The sequence below is a fragment of the Leptodactylus fuscus genome, chromosome 2 (genome assembly GCF_031893055.1).
Source record: "Leptodactylus fuscus isolate aLepFus1 chromosome 2, aLepFus1.hap2, whole genome shotgun sequence".
In the NCBI taxonomy this organism is placed as follows: domain Eukaryota; kingdom Metazoa; phylum Chordata; class Amphibia; order Anura; family Leptodactylidae; genus Leptodactylus; species Leptodactylus fuscus.
Genome location: NC_134266.1, coordinates 129,318,884 through 129,346,669, shown reverse-complemented (window position 1 = coordinate 129,346,669; position 27,786 = coordinate 129,318,884). Strand labels below are relative to the sequence as shown.

General features: G+C 41.6%; 1 protein-coding gene across 1 annotated transcript; it reads left to right on the top strand.

Annotated features, from left to right (window-relative positions):
- Nucleotides 1-722: 722 nt before the first annotated feature.
- Nucleotides 723-27,730, top strand: RRAGC (Ras related GTP binding C). The gene is made up of 7 exons (XM_075264565.1): nucleotides 723-1,178; nucleotides 13,351-13,554; nucleotides 14,920-15,119; nucleotides 15,770-15,884; nucleotides 21,315-21,457; nucleotides 23,455-23,603; nucleotides 24,338-27,730. Exons 1-7 carry the CDS (start codon nucleotides 993-995, stop codon nucleotides 24,487-24,489), a joined length of 1,149 nt encoding a protein of 382 aa, XP_075120666.1. The 5' UTR covers nucleotides 723-992; the 3' UTR covers nucleotides 24,490-27,730.
- Nucleotides 27,731-27,786: the final 56 nt, after the last annotated feature.

The following is a 27,786-nucleotide window of genomic DNA, read 5'->3' as shown; positions in this document are numbered from 1 at the left end:
AAATTGCAGAAAAGGGTCTTGCTTGCAAGTCTCTTCTCTCGGCATTTTTTAACTGGATTTGGAGACAGAAACCCCCAATGGAATCCACGTGTATATGTGAACCTAGCCTTAACTGTACAGAGTATAGCGGTATACATGAGGAATGTATGGGGTAGTTGTAGATGGACTGTAGCCTGGGGGAGGGGCGGAGTCAGTATTAATCCCTTTCACTAGGACATACTAGACTGAGCAGTAGTTTCAGGGACAAGTTTGGATAAGTTTTTATCAGCAGTTTTATGCTGGGTTCATACTAGCATGAGTCTGCATGAAAAAGTCAGACTTGCAGAACTTCTTAGTCTGGCGATTTTGGATGCACGCTGCCGCAGAGCTTCCAACGCAAATGTGAACGTCGCCTTATTATGTTATATATGTACTGGAGTAGTTCTGGGCCGAGTCTAGTAAAGTCTAATAGATACACGACCATGCACCCTCATGCCAATAAATATCGCTTAGTCCGCATTTGTAGTATTGCAGACTTGCTGGGGAAGTAGTCAGGTTAAAGGTCACGTGTGGCCCCATAACCCCCTCCTCTTTGTGCTCGGTCAGGTGATTGCCAGCCACATGATCCTGATACAACCTAGTCTGCTGAGAGACTTTGTGAACGACTAGGCTTCGCAGCCAATCAGACAGCCGCGGGTCCTGAGCTACGGACCAATGAGGAGGCATTACGCAGGAAACTGGGTGTGAGCTGCTGAGAGGGTTTGGTAGCTCTAGGAAAAGGAAAGAGAGAGCGGAGGAATAATCTCCCGGTACAATAACAATACGAGGTAACGGGGAGAAGACTCGAGGAGGTTCGTCATATCACTCGCCGCCAGGTGGAGTCGGGGAGTCTGGGCAGTTTCGCTGAGACTGGGGTACCGAGACCGGTGTTTCACGTGACTGTGCTGCTCAGATTATGGTGACCGGAACACCGTGCCAGCGGCTTCTGTGAGCAGCGTCTGTATCCGCACAACATGTCTATTCAGTACTCCGTGGAGGAGCCGCTGTCCGGCAGCTACGGAGTGGCCGACTCTTTCCCTAAGGACTTCGGCTATGGGGCTGATGAGTCAGAAATGGATGATACTTCCACGGCGTCAGATAGCAAGCCCCGGATACTTCTCATGGGGATGAGGCGCAGTGGCAAGTCCTCCATCCAGAAGGTAAGGCATGCTGTGTCCATCCACATGTTGGGAAGCAGCATGTCCTGATTGGCTTCAAGGGGTTGTCCAGGGACGTGAAATGAACTTACCTGGTTCGGGCATTTGTTGGAGTTGGACTTGGGAAGGTTCTGGGTTGGTTCTGCTCCCGGGTCATATGATGGGAACCAGCCCCCATCCCCTGGGTCACTCTGCCCCTCCCCTGTTTGCACAGGAATTACCTTTGGTGTGGGGGTTGGTTTTACTATAGTCAGTAATTCTCTGTGTAAGAAGGGAGGGGGGCTGGCTTTAAACCATGTGACCTGGGGTCAGACCCTGTCCAGAAAACCAAGCCTAGATCCCAGGAGGGAGCCAATGTGGTAAGTGTGCTAGAGGCCAGCTCACATGTATGCTGGAGGTCTCAGTCAGATCCTTGGCTGCAGATTCTGCACATAATCACATACAGGGCTTCTTATGGACATGAGACCAGAAAGCTTACCAGCATAGTCAATAACGTACATCAGGATCGCTTTCTTTCCGTCGTATGATTGATCCATCTCTGTTGACATTTTCAGTTTTTTTCTGTCCCTAAAATGGAACTTCTAGTGGAGTGTTCTGACAGTAGGTGGAGTCACGTCCCTTCTGAATTCTATCTACCAGCACCCTCCATACTAAAGGCACTGGTCCTGTGCTAGTTTCCGGACTGTGCAAGCATGAATGAAAGCAAATTACAATAGGTTTATCTGAGTGTGGAATTGGGACAGAAGATATTGCTCTCAATGGACGTGGCTTAAATGGTCCTTTCATTGCAAATTTCTTTAAACATTTTCTTCTTCTGCTGAAAATTTGAGCCAAAGTGAAGCCTGTCCTCTGTCCATTGGGACATCCTCTAGCAGCAGAGACACATGACAAATTTCAGGAAGTGGACATTGTTTTCATTGTCACAAGCATTGCTCTTTTCTTCATTAATAACACACATAATTGCCCCTAATCTAATCTTTCCTGACCTCAAATTCAAAGATAGCTAAGGTATGTAGATTCAGTCTTCAGCCACAACAATCCTGTGTTCTCTAGACATGCAGGCCACATTGTAGCGATGTTATTATTAATAGGGCTGTGGAGTTGGTAGGCCAAACCGCTGAGGGCCGGTTCACATCTATGTTCGGTATTCCATTCAAGGAGTCCGCTTGGGGACCCCGAAATGGAAACCTATACACATTAAAAAGCAGTGAAAGCATACGGTCCCCATAAGATTATAATGGGGTCCATGTGGTTTCTTTTTAATGCGCATAGGTTTCTGTTTGGGGGTCCCCAAGCAGACTCCTTGAATGGAATACTGAACATAGATGTGAACCAGGTATTACTTGGACTCCTCCGTTTTCCACAGGCTGACTCAGACTCCTATACAAATAGCTTATAGGTACGGTTTTTCAGAAGCAGTAAATATTCTTTAGTTTATTAAAAAGCCCATTATTACAAATTACTGTAAGTCTAGTTATACAATAGTAATAATGTATAATATAATTAAAAATATTGACTCCACAGCCCTGACTGCTGCTACTGGCCATATCATCAAGTCTGGGTGCAATGAAGCGCACAGCTTTTCTGTATTGTCTTTGGGTAGGTTCACACAGAGCAATTTGGACAAGAGTAATCAGCATTAGACTGAATTTGCAGTGGAATTTACACGAAGACTCTTCAAGGAGAAATTGTTTTTGTTTTTTTTCTTGGAGGTTGGGGAAGGTTAAAAAAAAAAAAAAACACCAAAAAAAAAACCTGTCCCCAGAAGTTGCCCAGTCCCCCCGGGCTTTGAAGTCTCCAAATCTAAATGCATATGTAATTAATTCTAATAAAGACTAAATCAAATATAATAGTACCACAGTAGTATTAAAGGGGACAAATAAGTATACAGGGACAAATAAAGCTTGCCAGTACACTTCCTGGACTGGATAATCTTTATTGCTAATATACAACCAGGTCTTTGGGAGCCCCAAAGCTTACCTTTGCAGAATGCATCAGGGTGCTGGAAAGTTGTGTGCACTTGCAGTCACTCTGGTTCTCTGTAATGTCACATACTCCAATATATCCCGACTGTAAGTCAATAGAGAAGAGCAGAGTCAGCCGTGTCTGATAGTAACGGTCAGCAGGGAATGCAGAGGAACGAGCATTCCGGCCTCCCTACTGTGTCCTGTCATATTGGTGATAAAGCTTATCCATTGTAGGAAATGCCCTGGTACACTGACTTGCAAAAGTATTCCTACCCCTTGCACTTCTTCACATTTTATCACCTTACAGCCACAAACTTAAATTTATATTATTGAGATTTTAAGTGACAGACCAACACAAAGTAGCAGATAATTGTGAAGTGGGATGAAAATGATATATATACATGCAAAAGTATTCAGCCCCCTTCAGCAATACTTTGTAGAGCCACCTTTCACTGCAAGTCTTTTGGGGTCTGTCTCTACCAGCTTTGCACATGTAGAGACACATCTTGGCAAAGTAGCTCAAGCTCAGCCATATTGGATGGAGAGAGTCTGTGAACCGCAATTTTCATATCTTGCCTCAGATGCTCAATGGGATTTAGGGCTGGACTTTGGGCCATTCTAACACATAAATATTCTTTGATCTAAACCATTGCACTGTAGCTCTGGCTGTATGGTTAGGGACATTGTCTTGCTGGAAGGTGAATCTCCTTGCCAGTCTCAAGTCTTTTGCAGTCTCTAACAGGTTTTCTTTAAGAATCACCCTGTATTTAGCTCCATCCATCTTCTCATCAACTCTGACCAGCTTTCCTGTCCCTGCTGAAGAAAAGCCTCCCCACAGCATAATGCTGCCACCTCCATGTTTCACAGTGGGGATGATGTATTCAGGGTGATGAGCAGTTACTTTTCTACCACACATAGTGCTTTGCTTTTAGGCCAAAAAAATGTAACTTTGGTCTCACCTTTACTTCCTTCCTAAGCACACCACTCGGGTGCGGGTTTTGGAATTCGCTGAAGATACTTGCTGCTGGTGACGCAGCGAAGAGGAGGAGCATTGATTTGCAAAGAAGGGGGTGTGCTTGAATGTCAAGGAGGTGGCATGTAGGTGATGACGCTGCTGTGCTTGGAGCACGGGGATAACGTTCTCTGTGTTCCCGATCAGAAAAAAAGATTTAATTCAAAAACAGCTGTCAGAAACAGGAGAGTAAAGGTAGGACTGGAATAGGCTTTCTAAAGGCTATTCCAACATGTGCTTAGTTAAACCTGCACATATCTAATGATAGACTCCCTTTAAAGGCTCAATAAATTATATTTAAGTTAGTGGTTGTAAGGTCACAAAATATGAAAACTTCAACGGGTGTGAATACTTTGGTAAGCCGCTGTAAACTTTATATCTCCTTGAATGTTCATGACCACAGTGTGTCATCATACCCTTATCATCTTCCAATATAATCCTCTACACATCTACAGTATTGAACCCCCCCCCCCATTCTCAATTATCTCTCCCCCAGCAGTAATCACATATAGGCTCCGTTCTCACGGAGTAACATGCCGCTCATTTAGACACGTATACACGTGTCAGAGCGCGACGCTTCAAAACAGATCCCGTTGATTTCAATGGGTGCCGGCTTATGCGCGTAACACGTTGAAATCAATGGGTTATAAAGCCTCCCATTGATTTTAATGTGTAGCGCTTGTAAGTAAGCACCCATTTAAATCAATGGGATATGTTTTGAAGCGCCGCGCTCTGACACGTGTATACGTGTCTAAATGAGCGACACGTTACTCCGTGAGAACGGAGCCTTAGACTCACCATCTAATTCCTCCCCCCTGTAGACACTTTCAGGTTCACCATAAACCCCCACCTCCAGAGCGGTCACAAAGCTTGTTCTTCCACTAGCAGAGTAGTGTTCATTCCCTTTGCCTCCCCCACCCAGTATTTAAAAAGCCTGTTCCTCCACCCCCCACAGTAGCCACAATACTTAGTTCCCCCACCCCCACAGTAGTGATAAAGCTACTTCCCCAGGTTCTTTCACACCACATAAGTCACGAAGCTGGTTCTCCATTGCTCCCCTCATCAGTTCAGCCTCTCCTTGCTCCACTGAAATCTTCTAGCTTTTTTTTAAAGTAGTTTCCAGATCCATGTGCTGCAGCAAAAAACGCATAATTCTTTTAAAAAAGAGCCAGAAAAAAAGTATCCTAATTCTTGGAGCAGTTTTTTTTTTTCAGCCTTCCACAAAATTCTCTGTGTACATAGCCTTAGGCTCACCTTCCATTATTGAATGAGATTTGCGGCAGCTGAACAAAGACGAACAGCAATGGAGTTGGGTACCAGGAACGCTAAGCTGACTCTTGTCTACAGATCTTCTTTGTAGAAGGTCTACATCTAAAGTCGACCACCAAAGGTGGCCATACAGCATTTGGCACTGCAGTTCACTGGATATGCCATAAATTCTTTACAGATGTGAGTCCCACTTCTAGAACCGGCATCTTTCTCTAAAATGAGCTCCTCCAGCCTCTGTGCCTTGCTACTTTTCTGGTTCCGACGTCACCAAGAACACTTCCAGCTGTGGTCGAACTGTGAGCTACACTGTTTCCGTAACTCTCATAGAAGTGAATGGTAGTTACAAAAACAGCATTGAATAGTGAACAATTCCACTGGCAACCCCCTCCCTCCCTTTGGCTGCATTTTTAGGTGATTGCTGCCTCCCTACTCTCTCCTCTCTCCTCACTAACGCCCCCCCTTACTAAAGAGGAGATAGAAGGGGTCCTGAAGGATCTCCCTAATGGTAAGGCACCTGGCCTTGATGGTCTTACTTATCTGTATTACAAGACATTTCAGGGGGAACTTCTGGATCACTTGGTAGATTTGTTCAGCTCCTTCTTCTCGGCTCCCCTATCCCCACCACCATGCTTCACTCCCGTATTACCCTAGTTCCCAAACCGGGGAAGTACTTGCAAGATTGCTCCAACTACTGTCCAATTGCACTGTTGAATGCTGACTTGAAATTGTTTACCAAACTCCTAGCCAACCACCTTAATGCTTGGCTTCCCTCTCTTGTTCATAAGGATCAGGTGGTGTTTATTCCCTGTCATCAGGGGAGTGACAACACCAGAAGAGCTGTGGACCTAGTGGAGGTTGACAACAGTTATTCCACTCCAATCCTCCTGCTGAGTTTGGATGCAGAGAAGGCATTTGACCGCCTGGATTGGTTGTTTGTGCTGGCCACTCTTCGGACTTTTGGTCTTAGGGGGCCATTCCTAATGGCGATCAGATTCCAGCCCACGGCCAAGATAAAGCTCCAACATTCTAACTACCTCCCTCCCTATTAGCAACAGGGGATGGCAGGGTTGCCCCCTCTTATTTTTGCTCTTTGCATAGAGCCATTAGCAGCTGTGATTTGTCGCAACCTTCATATAAAGGGAGTTAAGGTCCGAGATGGTGAATTTAAAATCTCCCTCTTTGCTGACGATGTCCTTCTCACCCAGCGCTCAAACGGCGATGGGAGCGTCTCCACTGCTGCTCGAGACCTCCCTCCAGTGCCGCCGGTAAGAGACGAATAGCCTTTCTTAAGGCTATTCTGACGTGGTAATTAGAAAAAGTTGCTTTAGTGGTAGAATCCCTTTAAACATATGAAAGGTACCCATGTATATAGATTCAAAATCAGCTATGCGGGTTCTGTCACCTATATCTAGTACCTGCAACAATGTCTCTTTCATCTTTTTGCAAAACATTGTTATACGGTATACTTCTCAGCACCTCACCCTCTGAGAATGTCATCAAAAGTCCTGGATGCTGCACCAATTTATGCTGATAATGCTAGGGAAGATAATGTGGACTTAATGACCAGACTGTGAGAAGAGGGGATACATCGGCACTATGTGAAAGTGGTTCTCTAGAGAACAGGTTATATGAGAGGCTGAGGAACCACATGGAAACATTTTCACAGAAGAGTTAAAGGGGTATTCCCATGGACATAATCATATCTATATTTGTAGATTATTAAAAGTTAATAGTCCACAAATGGAGAAACTTTCTATGGTCTGGTACTTATCAGGAACAAAGCCATGATTTTCTTATTGTAGCTGGGATATTGGGCAAAGACACTACATGTATCAGATATCCGGCCACAATAAGGAAATGATGGCTAATTTTATGACCTTAGAAAGTTCCTGCATTCATGGTCGTATCCACTGGCAACCGAACAAGACAACAGACTGTGACCACAAGATATTTAGAGACTATCTTTAAAACTCTACAAAATGTTTAATTACTTATTTGCAAAAATGTTTAACTTTTAATTATCTACAAATTTTAAAATAATTCTGTTCATTGGAATACCCTTTTAAGGTGAATAGGGTTGGGACAGAAAGATACTTCCTGTCAGGGGCCACACGGTGGCTCAGTGGTTAGCACTGCAGCCTTGCAGCGCTGGAGTCCTCGGTTCAAATCCTGCCAAGGGCAAAATACCATCTGCAAGGAGTTTGTATGTTCTCCCCGTGTTTGCATGGATTTCCATCCCATATTCCAAAAAAGACATACTGATAGGGAAAAATGTACATTGTGAGCTCTATGTGGGGCTCACAATCTACATTTAAAAAAAAAAAAAAAAAAAAAGAAAGAAAGATACTTCCTGTTTGCACAGCATTCTATACTTGAAAATCTGGTCACACTATGAATATTTGACTTCTTTAGGAGTGCGAAAGCAGGATAAGGAAAGACTCAGTAAGGGGATGGTCTTCCAGACAATAAAATACGTAAACACTCTGAATGGATGATTTATCCTTAGGATGGGTTTTCGCTTAGGGTCAGTTCACATGTGCATCTCCCGCGCGGGTTTTGACACAGAGAGAGATGCGGCGAGCCGCGTCTTTCTCTGGTCAAAACCCGCCTGCCGCGACCATCACGGTCGCGGCTTTCCCCTCCTATGTCGGCTCAAATGAATGAGCCGACATAGGAGGGTGCTGCTGCTAGGTGGAAGCCACGGTACAGCGCGCCGCAGCTTCCGCCTGAAGAAATGGCATGTCGCTTCTTTTCTCCACTAGCAGCAGCCCGCCGCTAGCAGAAAAAAGAACCCCGGTGGTCTGCTTAGACCACCATTGTAAAGGGGCGGATTTTGAAGCGAAATCTGCTGTCAAAATCCGCCCCTTTGTTCACGTGTGAACGAGCCCTTAAAGAGCTGTGGGGTGGGGGTGCATCACCTCGGACCTCCATGCTTCAGCTATTTGACCTAAATAAACATAAAGGGACAGATACACTAATGCTGTCTAACTTTTAGACAGTGCAAAGTTAGACTGTACAGTATACGGGGCATTGTGTACTCCAGGTTGTCCCTTCTTATTAGGCCAGAGAACTGTTTGTTTGAAGCCCCAAGAGGGATCACATGTCCACATCCTGCTGACTCCTCTCAAAACTTCCTTAATGCAAAGGTTAAGAATAATCTTGGTTTTGTTAGGTTTTTCTTGTTCTGAGTAGAGGACAGAAGATTGAGCAATACCAGCATATGGATAACAACAACTTTTTTTAAAATTTTTTTATTTTTTAGGATTAGAAAGGTTTCTTGTTGGATATATTTTCCAACTAGCTATAAAATGAATGTACGTTGGTTATTGACAATAAAGCATATTTCTTATACCGTATTTTGCGGACTATAAGGTGCACCGGACTATAAGGCGCATTACCCATGAGCGCCTTATAGTCCTGCCTAGGTCCATATATAAGGCGCATCGGACTACAAGGCGCAGCGCTGTCCGGTACGCCTTATATGATTGAAAGCGGCGGCCGGCAGACTTTGCCGGCGGCCGCTTAACCCCCCGCGTGCCAGCCGCTTCTATTCATTTCAATGGTACGCTTCCATTGAAATGAATGGAAGTGCTCGGCACACGAGGAGTTAAAGGGATTCTACCTTTAAAAGAACTTCCTTCTTGATCACGTCGGAATAATCTCCTTACCTTTTTACCATAGCCAGCGCCGCCTTCTTCCGCAGCTCCGTCTCTGTCTTCTTTGGGCCTCATGGATGACGCATGCGCAGTCGGCTCTAACAGGCTCTCGCAGCCAGAGCCGACTGCGCATGCGTCATCCATGAGGCCCAAAGAAGACGACACGGAAGGCGCGAACACAGCTCAGGGAGAAGGCGGCGCTGGCTATGGGAAAGGTAAGAGACGAATAGTCTTTTAAGGCTATTCCGACGTGGTTAGGGGGAAGAGGTTCTTTTAATGGTAGAATCTAGAGTTGAGCGAGTACTAGATCCGAACAGTACTCGCTCATCTCTAGTAGAATCTCTTTAAGCATACATTACAATGAGAGCGCGCTATTCAAATAGTTAGAGATGAACGAATACTATTTGAATAGCGCGCTCCCATTGCAATGTATGGAAGCGGCATGCAGACTTTGCCGGCGGCCGCCGCTTAACTCCTCGCGTGCCGCCGTTTCAATCCTTATATAAGGCGCACCGGACTATAAGGCGCACTTTCGATTTCTGAGGAAATCGAAGTATTTTATGTGTGCCTTATAGTCCGGAAAATACGGTATATAAGCAAGTTGCAGAATTTTCATTATATGTTGTTTCAGTTCCTCTTGGTTTTTAAAACCTATACTTTCTGTGAATAAATGGAAACATTATTTCCTTTCAACGGTGAGTAGTTATTTCTGTAACTTATACACAAGCTGTAGATGAAGTCCTCCTTATGACCCCAATATGAAATCAGGCCATGTTCACATCTGCGCTGAAGTATCTCATCATTTTTTTTTTTTTCCATTTGCCGATTTCAGTTTTAATATTGGACCCTTGGCAGGCTCAATTCTCCTCTGACTGACTACAACTGGAATCCTGTCTTAAAACAGGCTTGCACATTCCAGTGAGCGCCCTCTATTGGTTTGCAACACTGAGGCAGCAACTGTCTTCCTAATTACATCATGGAAGGCAGATTTGCATATTCTTCCCATAGCTCCTTGCAAAGTGGAGTGCTAAAGGCTTAACAAGTCTCCACACACCTATATGGTGGTCTCTCCCTAAGGAGTGACAATATCCCCCGAACCCTGTCTAAGCCTCTCACCTCTACCAGGTTATAGTCCTCTCTACATCGGGCTGAAGAGTTCCAACCAGATCGAAACAGCTGTCCTCGATTGAGAGACTATACCTGGTAATAATCCCAGCGTCATTGCTAAACAAAAGCCTCTTGGAAGGTCGGGCATGAGGCTAAAGGGAGCAGCCATTATTGGGTTATTTCACTGGAATCCTGTCTTAAGACAGGCTTGCACATTCCAGTGAGCGCCCTCTATTGGTTTGCAACACTGAGGCAGCAACTGTCTTCCTAATTACATCATGGAAGGCAGATTTGCATATTCTTCCCATACAACAAGTTAGACAACATCAGTGTATTTTCTGTTGGGAAAACAGATCTTACAGTGAGCAGTGTATTGAAAATGTTATTTAAACCCTAGATACTCCTACCTCCAAAAAAATGGTTTAAGGGTGGGCAAAGTATTCCAGCATTTTTGATGAATCATTGAGTAGGTTATAGGTTATCATCCTTTATTTAGCAGAACCCCTAACCAAGCACTTATGGAGCACTGGTGGCAAACTGTGGTATAGAATCGCTGAGCAAGCTATGAATAAGGGATTGCATTTTCTGTCCCGAAACGCGTAAGCTCTTGTTTTTTTCTGTTTTTATTATGCTGTGGATCCATTTTTGTATATATTTTTAAACATGTGAAATAAAAGTTATATTTTATTAGGCATGCTGGAGAACCTTTTTTCTAGTTTTTGACATTGACCCAGACTCCGTGCTACAGTCCGGGGTCCTCTCCGTGCAGCCCGAAGCTCATGCTATTCATAGGCTTTCTCGTTTATATCTCTAGGTGGTGGAACTCCACTTTTTGGTTATAATGAAGTAATGCCTTGCAAAAAATTGGAGCTTATTTTAATAAATATCTCATAATTTAATAGCCTCCTAGATATGTCTCCTTTTCGACCAGTTATTATGTAAGAAGCACAATGATACATAAGAAATTTGATACATTTAGCAGCTGAGTCTTCCCTAATGTTCTTCAGGGGGAGATATGGGTGTTGGTTTTTTCTCTGTCCTGGTCTGCTCTTGTTTTGGACTACCATTGCCATTTGTTAGGGACAGTTTGTGTGTTGGATTACTGGCAGATGTGAACTGACATAGAGGTAGTCACCAGCTTCTAGTTATTTTAATAAGTTCTGCAGTTTTTTTTCTTCAGGGCTTAATACTTTCTGTAATCTAAAAGTTTATGAACGTAGACATAAGAACATGTAGTATGGAAACCACTTTTGATTCTACAGTGTTGTACCATTGCTGTGTTGAGGCAGAGGACAGTACTGTAGTGCAGTGAAGTATGGGGTTCTGCTCTCCACATTAGTGGTGCAATGTGCCGATAGCCATCAGAAATGAGTCCAGATCTCATTGCTGGCATATTAAAGCTGGTTGCACACTATATATTTTGAGGTGTCCTGATGTTATGGGTTAGCCAATAGTAATTTATGGAACCCGCTAAATGCATAGCTTTTTGGGCTTAGCATTTTCTATATTTTCTCCTTCTGTACTGAAAATAAACTATAATATACTAAATATAATATACTAAAATATGTGAACACAGGCTTGGGACTAGGACAGTTAAAAAGATGAACTGAAAGGTGTCCAAAAATTCTTAAGAGTATAGAGAAGTGGATGTTTAAAGGTGTTTTCCAATCTCAGTTGTTTATGCATATCCACAGGGGAAGAGGAAGAGAAGATATCAATTTTTCAGTGAATTCTATATATCCTAAGTGTCTTAGATGGGAGAACACATTTTGAAGGTTTTTCAGGCGTTTAATATTGGTGGCCTGTCCTTAGCCCATCGATATCAGGTCATCCCGCAAAGTTTTAATGGCAAATGGTAAAATCAGGTTACATGTTACAGCGGAAGTAGTTTAATGCTTTGTCATCAAAAATGAGCATGTCCAACAGTACAAAACTACCACACAATTGATTAATAAAACATAATAAATTTTATTAATACCTACTAAAACAGTAGAATCACATGACATATATGAGAGACAATTACATAATACAATTGCTATAAGCAAGTGGGGGTAGACAAAACTACACAGTACCAACTAGCCAGTAGTAGGTAGAAAACAGATGGCCAATAACAGTTACATGAAGTAGGAATGGTCCTGGATAAGAACAACAATATATAATAATGTATGGTGCAGGATGCACCTAACCATTGACAGCGTTTCCTTTCTTGTTGGTAGGTAAGATGGCAACACTGTATTGTTATACCACCTAGGAGAGATACTGGGTTCCTGGCTTTGTCACACTGCTGTTAATGGTTAGGTGCATCCTGCACCATACATTATTATATATTGTTGTTCTTATCCAGGACCATTTCTACTTCATGTAATTATTATTGGCCATCTGTTTTCTACCTACTACTGGCTAGTTGGTACTGTGTAGTTTTGTCTACCCCCACTTGCTTATAGCAATTGTATTATGTAATTGTCTCTCATATATGTCATGTGATTCTACTGTTTTAGTAGGTATTAATAAAATTTATTATGTTTTATTAATCAATTGTGTGGTAGTTTTGTACTGTTGGACATGATTGTATACCCACACATAAGTTTACATTTTTGCCTCTTTTATGTGTTATGATCAAAAATGAGCAGCTTCAAAGACCAACCATGAATAACAAATTGTTTTGGAAACTGTTGTCTAAGGGAACTAATGCATGGTCGAGTGAAAGGTCTGTCAAGTATGTTCAATAAGATAACTAGTAGATTGTGGATGTCTTTAAGTGTTGGAACACCCAAAAGTCACTAGAATGGGTATTCAGAGTCCACGTATTGGAATGGAGAGGTGGTTGAGCATGTGCACTGCCACTCCGTTCATCTCTTTGGGACTGTGGAAAAGAAGAGGAGTATAGCACTTTACTGATATAGCAATGTGCATCAGTGACTACCTCCATTCGAGTAAGGGAACTCCGTATCCTCACTCGATAAATTCCTGAAACATCATCCACAATATTTCTGCCATGAGATTGTATCATTTGATGGCTCCAGCGCTATATGTTACAATAGCACTATACACAGTCATGTGACATCTCTGACTTGACACATCATGATCATATAGTGTCTGTCATTTTTTTGTGAAATGCTAGTAGCACACTTGTAACACTTTTCGGTTTATGCTGTGTCCTACAGGTGGTGTTCCATAAGATGTCCCCTAATGAAACTTTGTTCTTGGAAAGCACCAACAAGATCTACAAAGATGACATCTCCAATAGTTCTTTCGTCAATTTCCAAATCTGGGACTTTCCAGGACAAGTGGATTTCTTTGATCCGACATTTGACTACGAAATGATTTTCAGAGGAACGGGAGCATTAATTTATGTGATTGATGCCCAGGTAATGGCCTGTATTGCACTTACATCATAAAAGTAGGCTTCAATTAACATGGAGACTTGCAACTACTAATGTGTCGCTAACAAAATTTATTGAATTAAAAATGAAAATGCATTGAAGAATAGCATTCATTAGCAAGAACACCCGTTTCTCTGCCATATTAAATGGCATTGGTATCATAGAGGAAGGTTAGGAGAGCCTCTGTTAGCGGACCCCAGATAATAAGTGGACAGCTTCTGCTCTTATGGGCTTGTCCTGTCCCTTGTTCATTTATTTGAATATGTGCCCTGTAGCCCTAGCATTGTTTGTCCTGGTGACATTGCTGAGGCTCCAGGAGCTGGTGGTTTATCTGATAACTAAAGAAGCATGAATTAGTAAAGCGGGTTGTCTGAGGCAAACAATCCTTAGGGTGGGTCATTAATATGAGAGCTGCAGACCTCACACGTTTAGCACATTCTGTGAAGCAATAAGCTGACCGCTCCATGCACATTAGCAGGACTACTACACAGTGTATGGAGCCATCTGGTTCTGACGCTCTACACTATGCTCAGAACAGCTGATTGGTGCAGTGCCTGGCTGTGACCCCAACTGACCTTAACTTAATGGCCTATCCCAGGTCTTTCAACCCCTCGTATGTTCAGATTTTTGGAGTAAAGAAATTGATAATATTAGGGAATACACACAGGTTTAATTTTAAAATAGTTTGTAATGTGTTCTTATTAAACTCCCCGCAAATACTTTGATAGTTCATAACATTGACCAGTGTCTGACCTGTGGAGTATGGCTACAAAGAACAGATCCCCACTTGACTAGGAACAATTTAGAGAGAAAAACATTTAGTGGCTCAGTGGTTAGCACTGCAGCCTTGCAGCACTGGAGTCCTGGGTTCAAATCCCACCAGGAACAACATCTGCAAGGAGTTTGTATGTTCTCCCTGTGTTTGCGTGGATTTCCTCCCATTCTACAAAGACATACTAATAGGAAAAAAAAATTACATTGTGATCCCTCACAATCTAGATAAAAAACAAACAAACAACATACAGTATTCAGGACATACTAAAAGTTCTCCCAACCTTGGCTTGGCCATTTTCTTGCATATTTTTTTTGTCCATTGAGTTCATCCATGGCTTTTAAAGCTATAATTTTGGCTTGTAAATGTAGAGGGCTTGTGGTTTCCACTGTAGAGATTACAATACAAACAGCATCCTCCCATTCTCCACAAGTCAGATGGTAAGGGGTTCCACCTTCACTTGTTCAGAAAGGATTGGTGATTTCATAAAAAAAATAACCTAAAGGTTTTCATAGTAGGCACACAAAGCTTTGTTCTGTAGGTGACGACTACCTTTTCTTATTACTATTTCCTTGAAGGATGACTACATGGAAGCCCTGGCAAGACTTCATGTCACAGTCACCAAAGCTTATAAAGCAAACCCTGACATGAATTTTGAAGTTTTCATTCACAAAGTAGATGGTTTGTCTGATGACCATAAGATAGAAACCCAGAGGGATATTCACCAGAGAGCTAATGATGACTTAGCTGATGTTGGACTGGAGAAACTCCATTTAAGGTGAGCTACTGACTGTATTGGATTATCAAGACTGGTATACTAAATATAGTTTCTGTTTTTTCTCTCTGCATGTCATGTGATTTTACTACTGGTAAGTTCTGCAAAATATAGATGTTATGGATGCACATGTATTGAGTAGGGGGTAATCCTACCCTCTGCCCAATATGGATATTAATGTGTAAACTATAAACATGTCACATGGCTCTTCTGCTATTATATGTGACATTACTACAGCTTGTTGGTAGGGATACTCTTGTTAGGGGGCGTTCACACTACCGTTGGATTCCATCAGCAGTGTCTGTGGCTATTGTCTGTACAAGATTTTAGCAAGGGACACTAGCTGGTCTTGCGTCTGTTTACACCCATGTCCGTTTTTTCAAGCAGACAAAAAAAATTCTACATGCAGGACTTTTCTGTCCATTTGAAAAAACGAACAGCAAGTGTCCAATTTTTTTTTTTTTAACGTCGGGGGTCTATGGGCAACGGACAGTAACTGATAGCCTTCAGTTACTGTCCGTTATGATAGGTGTCCATTTTATTTTTTTTTTCTTTTAAATGGACACCTTCTGAACGGAATCCAACGGTAGTGTGAACCCTACCTTATATTGTCTGTTATTGTGCCATAATCCAATATTTTCTCTTTCTTGCAGCTTCTACCTGACAAGTATTTATGACCACTCAATATTTGAAGCTTTCAGTAAAGTTGTGCAGAAACTGATTCCACAGTTGCCGACACTAGAAAACTTGCTAAACATTTTTATATCTGTAAGTATCTTTTATTCTCACTGTTTGCAGTTATGTCCTGCTGCACATATATAGCATTGAGGATGTGTAGGAAGGTATTATTAGAGCTTTAAGAGGCTGCTGAAACCGACAGAATAAAACAATACCAACTTTACAACCCCAGAGTGCCTCAAGAGAGATCATATCCACTCAGTGTTTTTATTATTTTCCTCTATACAGTGGAGGATGCTTGCTTTATCTATTTTGGCTTTATGCATTTTGATATCGCAAATATAGCTCAAACCCTTAGCACTGTAATGAGACTTTCTGGGGTTGGGGAGTAGAGCACATTGGGGTACCACACTTTTCAAAGCAGTTATGGGATCTCGGCACCTGGACCCCAGCTGACAATGTTTTTTGATATGTCTCCGAGCAGAGGTTTAGATCAATTTGTGCTGTCTGCATATATGAATCTGTTCTCGTGTATGACAATTATAAATTAGAGTTGAGGGATTGGAAAAGATCGGGGCTTATGCTTGGCTACTGGCCAATCATTGTGGGAAAAGCTTAGCACCCATAGGAATGAATGGAAGCAGCCGGCCGCTTAACCCCTTGCGTACCGGCTGCGTCCATTCATTCCTATGGATTTACCGCAGCCTGCCACTCTTCTGCTTCGTCCCTGTTTTACCGTATAGTCAGTTGATTATACGGTAAAACAAGGACGAAGCAGAAGAGTGGCAGGCTGCGGTAAATTGCTGTGAGGACGACGAAGCAAGTTCACGAGTAGATATACTGCTGTACATTGACTTGTCTATCTACTAAGGCAAGTCAATGTACAGTAATATCTATCTACTCGTGAACTTCGCTCAACTTACCTGCTCAGAGGTGCTGCCGCTGCCCTCTGCTGGTCCGGTCTTCTGTCCTTCATGTGGCTTCAGAGCGCCCTGCCCCCGCCTCCCTAGACTAGTATTATAGAGAAGGTGGGGCTTAGGAGAGTGTGGGCGGGTACTGGGAGGGGAGACGTGAGTGATGCACTCACATCTCCCCACCCACACTCTCCAACCGCACCAAGCCCCGCCTACTCCCTGCATCATATATGAATGGATGGTAGAGGTTGTATTATCAGTCTCTAAAACATTGTCATTGGTGCCCACTTGCATATTTTTAGGAAAGTGCAACCTCTGCAGGGAAGTGGAGTGCATATTCTTATAAAAAATAAGATTTATGCTACTTCTTTTTTGCTTTGCACCTTTTTCACTCAATATTGAAAAATAAACTTTACTATTTTATGATAACTATGATTATGATAACAATTATTATTTATGATATTAAATAGATGCTTGTTTCCATGTTATTTGCACTGTAACGATAGCGATACCAATCTAAAAGCTTGTCAAGAAGAATTTGTTGGTGTCCTGAGCATAAGAGGAATAGTGACAAAGTCACACACAGGATTTATTCTAAGCTGTGCATTGCTGCTTTTTGTTGAGTTACTTATGTTTAAGACATGTGACTTTAGCATCTCATGTGATTTCTCCTTGCTTTGTAATGGATCTTAAGACACACTTTTATGTGAACTCCAATGACCCTTTGGCATTCTGTTCAGTCCATGCACGTGCTTGTAATAAAGCTACTACTATTGAATTCCTGGAATTGAGTAAAGGTGATGTTTTCTCTAACGTTCTCATATAGACTGGTTCAGCTTACAGAGGATCCACTGGTAGACTGCACTGTAACCTCTACTGCTATACGCCTATTTTCACTTACCAGACTTTTTTTTTTTTTTTAAATCTAGTACTGCAATGCCTGCTAGCCTGTGACCTTTTTTGTTGTGACAGTTTAGAAAGGGTTTGTTCACACTACCATTGTTAATGTCCATTGCTGTCTTCGACCTTAGGTTACATGACAAATACTTACCATAAAGGGGATCTCAGTCCTCTTAACATTTTTAACCCCTTAATGACTAGTTTGGGCCTTTAGGTCCAAGCCGTAATTTTTTTTCTTGTTGATTGTGGCATGGATTGCCATGGATTCTATTTGGATAATCTTACAGTTTGGTGAAAATTCTTAATCTTAGTAAACTTTTCCCCATAGAGGTCTAGAAGTCATTAAAACTGTCAACGCCTCGCAATCACTTTATCAAATTCCTTAGATACTGCACTGCAAATTCCAAAGGTAATAACAATTGACCTCAGCATCTAAGGGGTATCTTAGTGACTGTGTTCATACATGTGAGAGTGGGAGATCTCTGGCAGACCGTTTTCACCCATAATGGGAAGTAGAACGATGATCTATTAGGCTACCCTATTATCTACAGTGTAAATAATGCAACAACTCCAACAGGTCACTCCGAACAATATGATTTGGAAACGCCCAGCCTGGCTTCAAAAATAGATGTAGTTAAATTTGGGTTAGATCCATTGGGAAGGTCACAGTCCATACCATGGGGTGTAACCCTAAGGAGATAGACTCACCCTATTATACGCTGGACTTTGCCCTAAATTCTCCACATAAGATAATCCCCCTTAACAAGGGCAGTACCAGATACTAAGCCCTAGTTCTTCATATTCGTCCTAATGCATTTTGTCCTATAATTCAGTGGTTGTCAACTTTTTCAAGCAATGTACCCCCTGGTGAGAAAATGTCCAAACCGAGTACTCCCAAAGTAGCGATCACTTATGTTAATAAGATAAGGCCTTTTTTGGAGCTTTCGTTAACAATTATGCAAAGGCTCCCACATGTAGTATATTGGCTCCCTCTGTGCCCCCACACTTAGCATAATGGCACCACCAATTCCCCCACATGTAATATAATCCTCTCCACAATGTCTTGCAATTGTAATATAATATCCTTCACAGGTAACATAAGAACCCCCACAGTAACATAGCCTCCCCCATATAATATTATGTCCCATAGTAGCCCATCTATGCAGTGTAATATCACTGACGGACTACCTACATTCATCAATCCCAGATACAGTCCTATGAAAAAGTTTGGGCACCCCTATTAATCTTAATCATTTTTTGTTCTAAATATTTTGGTGTTTGCAACAGCCATTTCAGTTTGATATATCTAATAACTGATGGACACAGTAATATTTCAGGATTGAAATTAGGTTTATTGTACTAACAGAAAATGTGCAATATGCATTAAACCAAAATTTGACCGGTGCAAAAGTATGGGCACCCTTATCATTTTATTGATTTGAATTCCCCTAACTACTTTTTACTGACTTACTGAAGCACAAAATTGGTTTTGTAACCTCAGTGAGCTTTGAACTTCATAGCCAGATGTATCCAATCATAAGAAAAGGTATTTAAGGTGGCCATTTGCAAGTTGATCTCCTATTTGAATCTCCTCTGAAGAGTGGCATCATGGGCTACTCAAAACAACTCTCAAATGATCTGAAAACAAAGATTGTTCAACATAGTTGTTCAGGGGAAGGATACAAAAAGTTGTCTCAGAGATTTAACCTGTCAGTTTCCACTGTGAGGAACATAGTAAGGAAATGGAAGACCACAGGGACAGTTCTTGTTAAGCCCAGAAGTGGCAGGCCAAGAAAAATATCAGAAAGACAGAGAAGAAGAATGGTGAGAACAGTCAAGGACAATCCACAGACCACCTCCAAAGAGCTGCAGCATCATCTTGCTGCAGATGGTGTCACTGTGCATCGGTCAACTATACAGCGCACTTTGCACAAATAGAAGCTGTATGGGAGAGTGATGAGAAAGAAGCCGTTTCTGCACGTACGCCACAAATAGAGTTGCCTGAGGTATGAAAAAGCACATTTGGACAAGGCAGCTTCATTTTGGAAACAAAAATTGAGTTGTTTGGTTATAAAAAATAAGGCGTTATGCATGGCGTCCAAAAAGAAACAGCATTCCAAGAAAAACACATGCTACCCACTGTAAAATTTGGTGGAGGTTCCATCATGCTTTGGGGCTGTGTGGCCAATGCCGGCATCGGGAATCTTGTTAAAGTTGAGAGTCGCATGGATTCCACTCAGTATCAGCAGATTCTTGAGAATAATGTTCAAGAATCAGTGACGAAGTTGAAGTTACGCCGGGGATGGATATTTCAGCAAGACAATGATCCAAAACACCGCTCCAAATCCTCAGGCATTCATGCAGAGGAACAATTACAATGTTCTGGAATGGCCATCCCAGTCCCCAGACCTGAATATCATTGAACATCTGTGGGATGATTTGAAGCGGGCTGTCCATGCTCGGCGACCATCTAACTTAACTGAACTTGAATTGTTTGTCCAAAATACCTTTATCCAGGATCCAGGAACTGATTAAAAGCTACAGGAAGCGACTAGAGGCTGTTATCTTTGCAAAAGGAGGATGTACTAAATATTAATGTCACTTTTCTGTTGAGGTGCCCATACTTTTGCACCGGTCAAATTTTGGTTTAATGCATATTGCACATTTTCTGTTAGTACAATAAACCTCATTTCAATCCTGAAATATTACTGTGTCCATCAGTTATTAGATATATCAAACTGAAATGGCTGTTATAAACACCAAAATATTTAGAACTAAAAATGATTAAGATTAATAGGGGTGCCCAAACTTTTTCATAGGACTGTACATAGGGATTTTCTTACAATGTTGGGTTCGGCCAAACCCGCATTTTTTTTTGGGGGATTCAGCCGTACCTGATATTTGAGGGGTTTGTTGCACACGAACTACAATTATACTCTGAGGGTCTGTTTGGACCACGTGGAGGTAATCAAGCTCAAACAAACACACTGTTACTTACCTGTCCTGGACTCCGGCGCTTCTCTCCGTGTGGCTCTGGCCTATAGAGATGATGTAAGTAAACAACACTGGCTTTTTGTTTGATTACCTCCCCACGGCCTCTGCTAATTATATTCTGAGGGTTCAAAGAGCTCCTCAGGGTATAATTGTAATTCGTGGGTGACAAACCCTATGAACTACCATGGCGGGGGGATATCTCTCCACAACACTTACTCCCAGGGACAGTTGGACGTACCTCCAGGGATACGCATATTGCACCTTGAGAACTACTGCTATACATCATAGGACTATTCAGGGGATATTAAACAAAGGAGATATCTGTTCAGCGGGGCTATGCCAGCTACACATTGGTGTGCAGCACATGATCAATTCCAGCCCCACAGCTTACCATAGTCCCACTGGACAGACATCACCACTCTATTGTAACCTCATACAATCAATTGTTTATGGGGTCTATGGAGCCAGGCTGGGTGTTTCAATATCCTAACAATTTTTCTTATTGGCATGTTGGAAGTTTTTGCATTAGATGTATTTTACTTACATGATTTGTTTATGTAATTTTATTAGGGTCCTAGGGTGATTTTCTTGCCAGGCTAAGGATATTTATTTACTCTGGGCAAAATACTATTCCATTGTTCATCTTCACAGTATCTGCAGGATATTGGGAATTTATGCAATGTTTATCTGTGTTTCCTTATGTGTCTTTCAGAATTCAGGCATTGAAAAAGCTTTCTTATTTGATGTGGTCAGCAAGATCTACATTGCAACAGACAGTTCTCCTGTAGATATGCAGTCCTATGAGCTGTGTTGTGATATGATAGATGTTGTAATAGATGTGTCTTGTATATACAGGTAAATATGGATGCTGTGTGTTCATTGTAGTAAGTACTAATGTGTATGGTAACAAATGGGTGCAAGTATGAAAATTTGCAGAGAAAAAGCAGGCTAATAACCTAAGTTCGGATGTAATTTTTAAAATGACAACTATAGTTTGAGAAATGACCACTTTTTCGCAACCATTAATACATTGAGGTCTGCATTAAGGTAAATGGGGACAATTCGCTAGCAATAGTACATAATGCAGTGGCAGGTTAAGAAGGCTTTCCGCTATGCTGGTGTGGACGATCGTTATTACTTTGCCCGTTTAAAGAGGACCTTTCACCACTTGGGGCACATGCAGTTTTATATACCGCTAAAAAGCCGACCATGTGCGGAATTCAGCGCTTTCATGTTCTGTGCCCCAGGTGAAGAGCTATCAGTGCCGATACCGCAGCTCTTCACCGTCAGAAGGGTGTTTCTGACAGTCAGTCAGGAACGCCCATCCTCACCGTAGCGTCTATAGCACTGTATTGTGAGAGTGGGGAGGAACACCTTCCCCCCCCCCCCCAATACTCATCTATGGACAAGCACTATCAGGAGGGGAGGGAGGCATTCCTTCCCACTCTCACAGTACAGTGCTATAGGCGCTACAGTGAGGATAGGTGTTCCTGACTGACTTGTCAGAAACTCCCTTCTGAACGTGAAGAGCTAGGATTTCTGCGAGTATCGGCTTTCTAGCGGTATATAAAACAGCATGTGCCCCAAGTAGTTAAAGGTCCTCTTTAAGGAAGGATATAAATCTTTCACATATCAAGGGGTCATCCAGCTTCCAAAAGTTATCTGCAAATGCATTCAGAGCAGATGTAAAATAAAGCTAAGCAAAGGGTGCACACGGGAGCTGTGAGTATTTAGCACTGCTGTGCTAGATACAGTGGATGTATTTGCAGATAATTTTTGGAAGCTGGATAACTCTTTTAACTTGTCTGGCCAGCTGCTGACACACTGCAGAGCTGGGTCCATGCATCCATATTAACAAGAAGCTAATGCAAAGAAACAAAAAAATGGACAGCAAATTTACTGCAACTGGCAATATACCTAACCTTCAATGCTTTCTGCTCATGGTTAGGGAGACATTGTTCTAAATAGAAAGAATTCCACCCTCCCGTTTCAGTCTTCCCTCCATGCCTCAGAGAAGGCCCCTCACTTCATTGTTTTGTATATCCCTGCATTAAAGAGGTTAGCACTGTTAGTGGGTTAGGAAGTGCACCCAAATACCTTTTAGCAGTTTTTTGAGTGATTTCTGGGTTTCTCTGGGAGCTCTTGACATCCTCTGCATTTGTTTACATGCTTAGCTTCCTACATCTACCATGATGCATTGTTCTTCACTCAGATCACCCTCTCACACCCCTCCCTGTTTCCCTAGCTAGCCCTAACCAGCTCAGTCCACCCCATCATACTTAAATGTTTTCCTGTCTGGATTTTCTGTGCATGGGAGATCCTTTTGTCTTTCGCCTCTTCTTGCTCTCCGGGTTCTATTGCGCCAGCAGAAATGAAAGACATTTTGTGCCCAGAATATCAGGACGTGAGTATAGTTAAGTATGGTGGGGTGGGGTTTAGTATTGATGAACTTCCCTTTCTGGAAACGGGATGCCACCGGAAAATCTGAAAATATGCCTGGTGCAGTCACCGCTCCGGCGATCCTGGCAAATATACATTTTTGATAAAGTAAGTTAGGTGGGGGGAGCGTGTTTTAGTTTAGTGTTTAAATTATCATTTTATGCCTGACAATCCCTTTAAGGTGATCCGATATATTTCTAGACATGCAAAAGGATTGGTATATTCTATTATCATAGAACATCTTGGAGTGATCACAATGGTATTGACTACTTGGGATTTTTGAGGACAAGCGGGTATCTTGTCATCTCTCTCAGTGGGAATGTTCCCCATATATAGCCACCCTTATTATATTTCTAAGATATCAATATTTTGCTCCTGTGTTTATATAAAACTTTTTCTTTCTATTTGCACAGCTTGCATGCTGAGTGTAATGGTACTGCGTATGACAAGGAGTCCATGGCCATTATCAAGCTCAACAACACAACTGTTCTCTATTTAAAAGAAGTTACAAAGTTTCTGTCGCTCGTTTGTATTCTTAGGGAAGAAAGCTTTGAGAGGAAAGGTAAGCATATAATCGTGAATGAAAAATCCTAGCGAAACCTTCTTGGTGACTCGCTACAGGTCGTGCAATGCAGCCTTTAACTGGAGTTCATTTTGGATTTCCAGTGAGTAGTAGGTCTATTTTGGTTTAAAGTATCTTAGATCTAAATGGATTCCGAAAGAATTCCAATATTGAAGCCACACTTCTTCGTAAGATGATACAGGCATTATCGATGCTTTTAATGGCAAGTGAACCCTTCAAATTTAGTGTCATTATATTTCTAAATAGAAGACCAAAATTGGGTTGGAAAACCAACACTCCTTACCAGATTTTAGATGAGTAGAAGACCGCTGGGAAGCTTCAAATAATGTCAAATTTCTACTTTGTAGTCTGATGCTAGAGAACTGATGTAAAGGAAGGAAGAAAGCATGTAGAGGGGGATTTCTCTCTTAACCATATGCTGTAAATGCCGTGGTTTCAAATGTGGACTGATAATTTTCAGCATGTTTACTACTAGATTGAGTTGTATAGTCTCCGTGGATTATATTTAGTCAGCTGTAAAATATTTAGTATGACCTGAACTTAAATCATAAGGTATTACCAACTAGAGTCTGCACAGATCAAGAAAGCTGACTCTGGGCGTAAACTGAATATTGAGTTCTTTTGCCTGAGAAATAATTATGCAAGGGTTAATATTTTAATATCAAAGTTAACCTTTAAAAAATCATTGTTGTGTATTGTGGTTTCTTTTGCAGGTTTAATAGACTACAATTTTCACTGCTTTCGAAAAGCCATCCATGAGGTGTTTGAGGTGGGGGCTTCCACCCATAGGACCTTCAGCCATCAAGCCAGCAATCCAAACCTCAATGCAGTGACTCACAATGGAACACCTGCAAACGCTGTCTAGAGTCAAATCTTGTGGACTTTGCAACCAGTAGCCCAAGTGCACTGCCCGCCACATGGAGTCTGTCACTTGAGACAAGGCGAGTGCAAGAAATACAGGGTACTACAGACAGAATAAACCTTGTGGTTTTCCATGATCTGCTGCACAACATCCTTTAAATGTCTGCTCGTAGTGACATGTTTGCGTTCCCGCCATGATTCTATTGTTTTACATTTGAAATGGATCATTTTGGTTTGGATTTATTTTTCCTCTGGTAAATATCAAAAGCAGTGTATGCATGTGAAAAGCCGCATGTCATCTTGCCCGTTTTTTCTTTATTTTTCTTTTTTCATTTTTTTTTTAAATAAATAAATGCTGACTTCATTGCAAGTCTTTTGCCATTAATATCAAACTTGAGAATCACAAAATACACACCTACTTGGGATTGTCTGGGTCACAGAATATAAACTCAAGCCCTGAAAACATTCCAGAAGAAGGCGCAATCCTGCTCTGTCCGAGAAACAGAGCGACATGCAGCGATTGCCGATATCCTGGGAAAGTGCATCATCCCTGTAATGTTTGTGAGAAGGACCTTCTGAAGAAAGGCACATAAACTGGAGAATGGCTGTTTTTGCTTCGTAGAGGCCGTTGAAAATAATACATGGGAATATATTTTGGTAGTTTTTCACTGTATTGCTCTTATTCAAGCGCACCTCTATATACAGATTATCTTCAGACTTGCAGTTCTTCAGCATAATTCCAAATGCCTTTTTGGCTTGGTGCTTATATATATATCTATAAGTATATATATACGTACATATATGTGTTCGTTTTTGTTTTTAGATTTGATTTCAAGGTTTGTTGTGAAATAAACTGCAGAGGGGAGTAAGTAAAGGGTTCCATATTGGTTATGAATTTTACATGATATTGAAGACCATTTTAATATTCCTAAAATGAAATGTTGCTTTTTGTGATTAATGCGTACTAAGGTGCAAGAGGATTATATGAGAGAGCTGCTAATGACCGCACTGATGCTTCAACTACGTCAAGGGTGTTTTACTCATTTTTAAAGTGTTTTTTGCCACCTCAGGCTGGAGACTGAGGGTTTTGGGGGGGTTTTAAGGCGGATTTTGCGGCAGTCAAAGCCAGGATTAGGTTAGTAATATAAAAGAAGGAATTCTACTTCTCCCTGCTGAATCTGCTCCTTGTTGTGGTGCCGAAAAATCTGCCTCAAAAAGTTGCAAGAACACTTGTGCGTCTCCAGCCTAATACAGAGAAAAGCGTAACTTGAGTGCTGACAAGAATCCTTGTCCTTTCCTTATCTTCGGCCAGTGCTGAACATCTGAGTAATATGGGATAGATTGTAAGTAATTGTATTCACTATGAAATAAAATTCTGGAGCTACTTTTATTAAAACTCTATTGGTCTGTTCCTATGGTATTCCCTGTAGAAATTTCACAGAAATTTTCAGCTCTGTGTTACCAGTCCCAGCGTCACTGATCAGTGTCATAGCGTGAAGGGAAATCCCCCTCCCCAATTGGTAACATTAAATTGTCAATTTCTATTTTGAGGCATAGCTGTAGATGGTATAGTAGTAGTTGCTAGCAGACCCCGTATTCTGAGTGCGCACCAAAGGTCCCTCAGCAACATAAAGTATACTGCTATTCTAAGTGCTGCTAGGCAGGTAGGGGCCCAGATTTTCCACTGTGGCTCAGGAGCTTCAAGTTCCACCTCTGGTTATTGCCATCTATACCAGACATGGTGAGGTGAGAATGCGTCTTACTCCTGACCAACAGGTTGTGAGTTAGAGAACCTGTGTAGAACGGCCTAGTTTAGTGCTCTCCTTAGAACTCCAGACCGCCTCAGGGCAACAGTCAAGACAGTTATTTCCATCTTGGCTGAGATGGGAATAAGGTTGGGTTCTTGTTACTGTTATTATTGTCCATTGGTCTCATCATACATCATAGGCTGCGCGCAGAGGACATTAAGTCACTACAATTGGAGCCTTGTCTGTCTGCATTGTCATGTTTAGAGAAAAAAAAAAAAAAAACAAAAAAAAACTTGTTTCCTTTTTTTTTTTTTTTTTTTTTTTCTTCTGTTACAAGAGTAAACGTGACGTAGTAAGAAAGTGTCCAAAAGGATGCAGATGGAGGCAGGCTTCCTCTGTGTACTACCATTAATGTCCTTTGAGGGATGAGAGCAACAAATGCTTAGAATCGTCATGTGAATTTTCCCTAACCCCTTACATTTGTAGCAGGAATGACGCAACGTAGAGCTACCCCTATTATCATTGTGTAACAGATGTCAGATGCGGGCTCTGTACAACAGGGGAAAGGATCTTGGTAGCCATCATGTTATGCCAATTCTCATCTCAAATTGACTATTAATCATATTTTTTAGCAATTAGTTTTGAAGGAGAAATAAACGAACTGGTTATGGGGTACACCATTATGGGTTGCTATGCCTTTTTGCCTGCTATGCTCATGGAAGGTATTAGGTGACTTCTGGATTAACTGTCATATACGCACTGACTGATGAATTCTTTTTGGTGTATGGGACTCATGCTGTAAATGTTTTTAAGCACACGCCTATACCTTTATTGGTATGTAGATTAACCCTTATTCATTAACACTACGTTTCCACTAACCACAAGTCAAGTACACATTTTATACATTTTTTGACTGGCACTTGTTGCAGTTTCTAACACAATTACTCCCCTCTTTTCTGCTTACTTCAATCCACTGGTGTCTTCTAGTATGGCAGTGATTCCATAATGTTGCACCTCTTCTGTACCAAAGGCCCTTTCTTGCTGAATCATTATGTAACAAAGTGCCACTGTAACTTCTCTATATATGAACCTTTTACTCTATGTGGTTGACTAGCAAGCATTCTGCAAATGATCAGTGATATGGGAAATCTTAATATGGACCCATATGAAAGTCAATAGAAGTTGTGGAAAAAGCTTAGTTCTATTTTCATTCAGTGACTAATATGTAACAAGGGTTATCAATAAACATGGAGTTTCCTATTCCCAGATCTCGTCTGTTTTATTTATTGGAACCAGATCAGCTGCAGAGAGTGGTCCCTTTAGATTCTGAAGAAGTCAGGTATTCACATTGCCTTGTTTTTTACCAGTATGTACATTTGGCACCCTCTGGTGGTTAAGTAACTCACTTAAAGGGACACTATCATTATTCTATATTTTTAAAAATTGTGATCTGTAATTGATGTTACAAATTAAAAAGAAAATAAAATTTGAAATCAATATTTGTCTTTGTGTTATTGATCTGTAAAATGATGCAACTTGATCAGGTGTCTCTG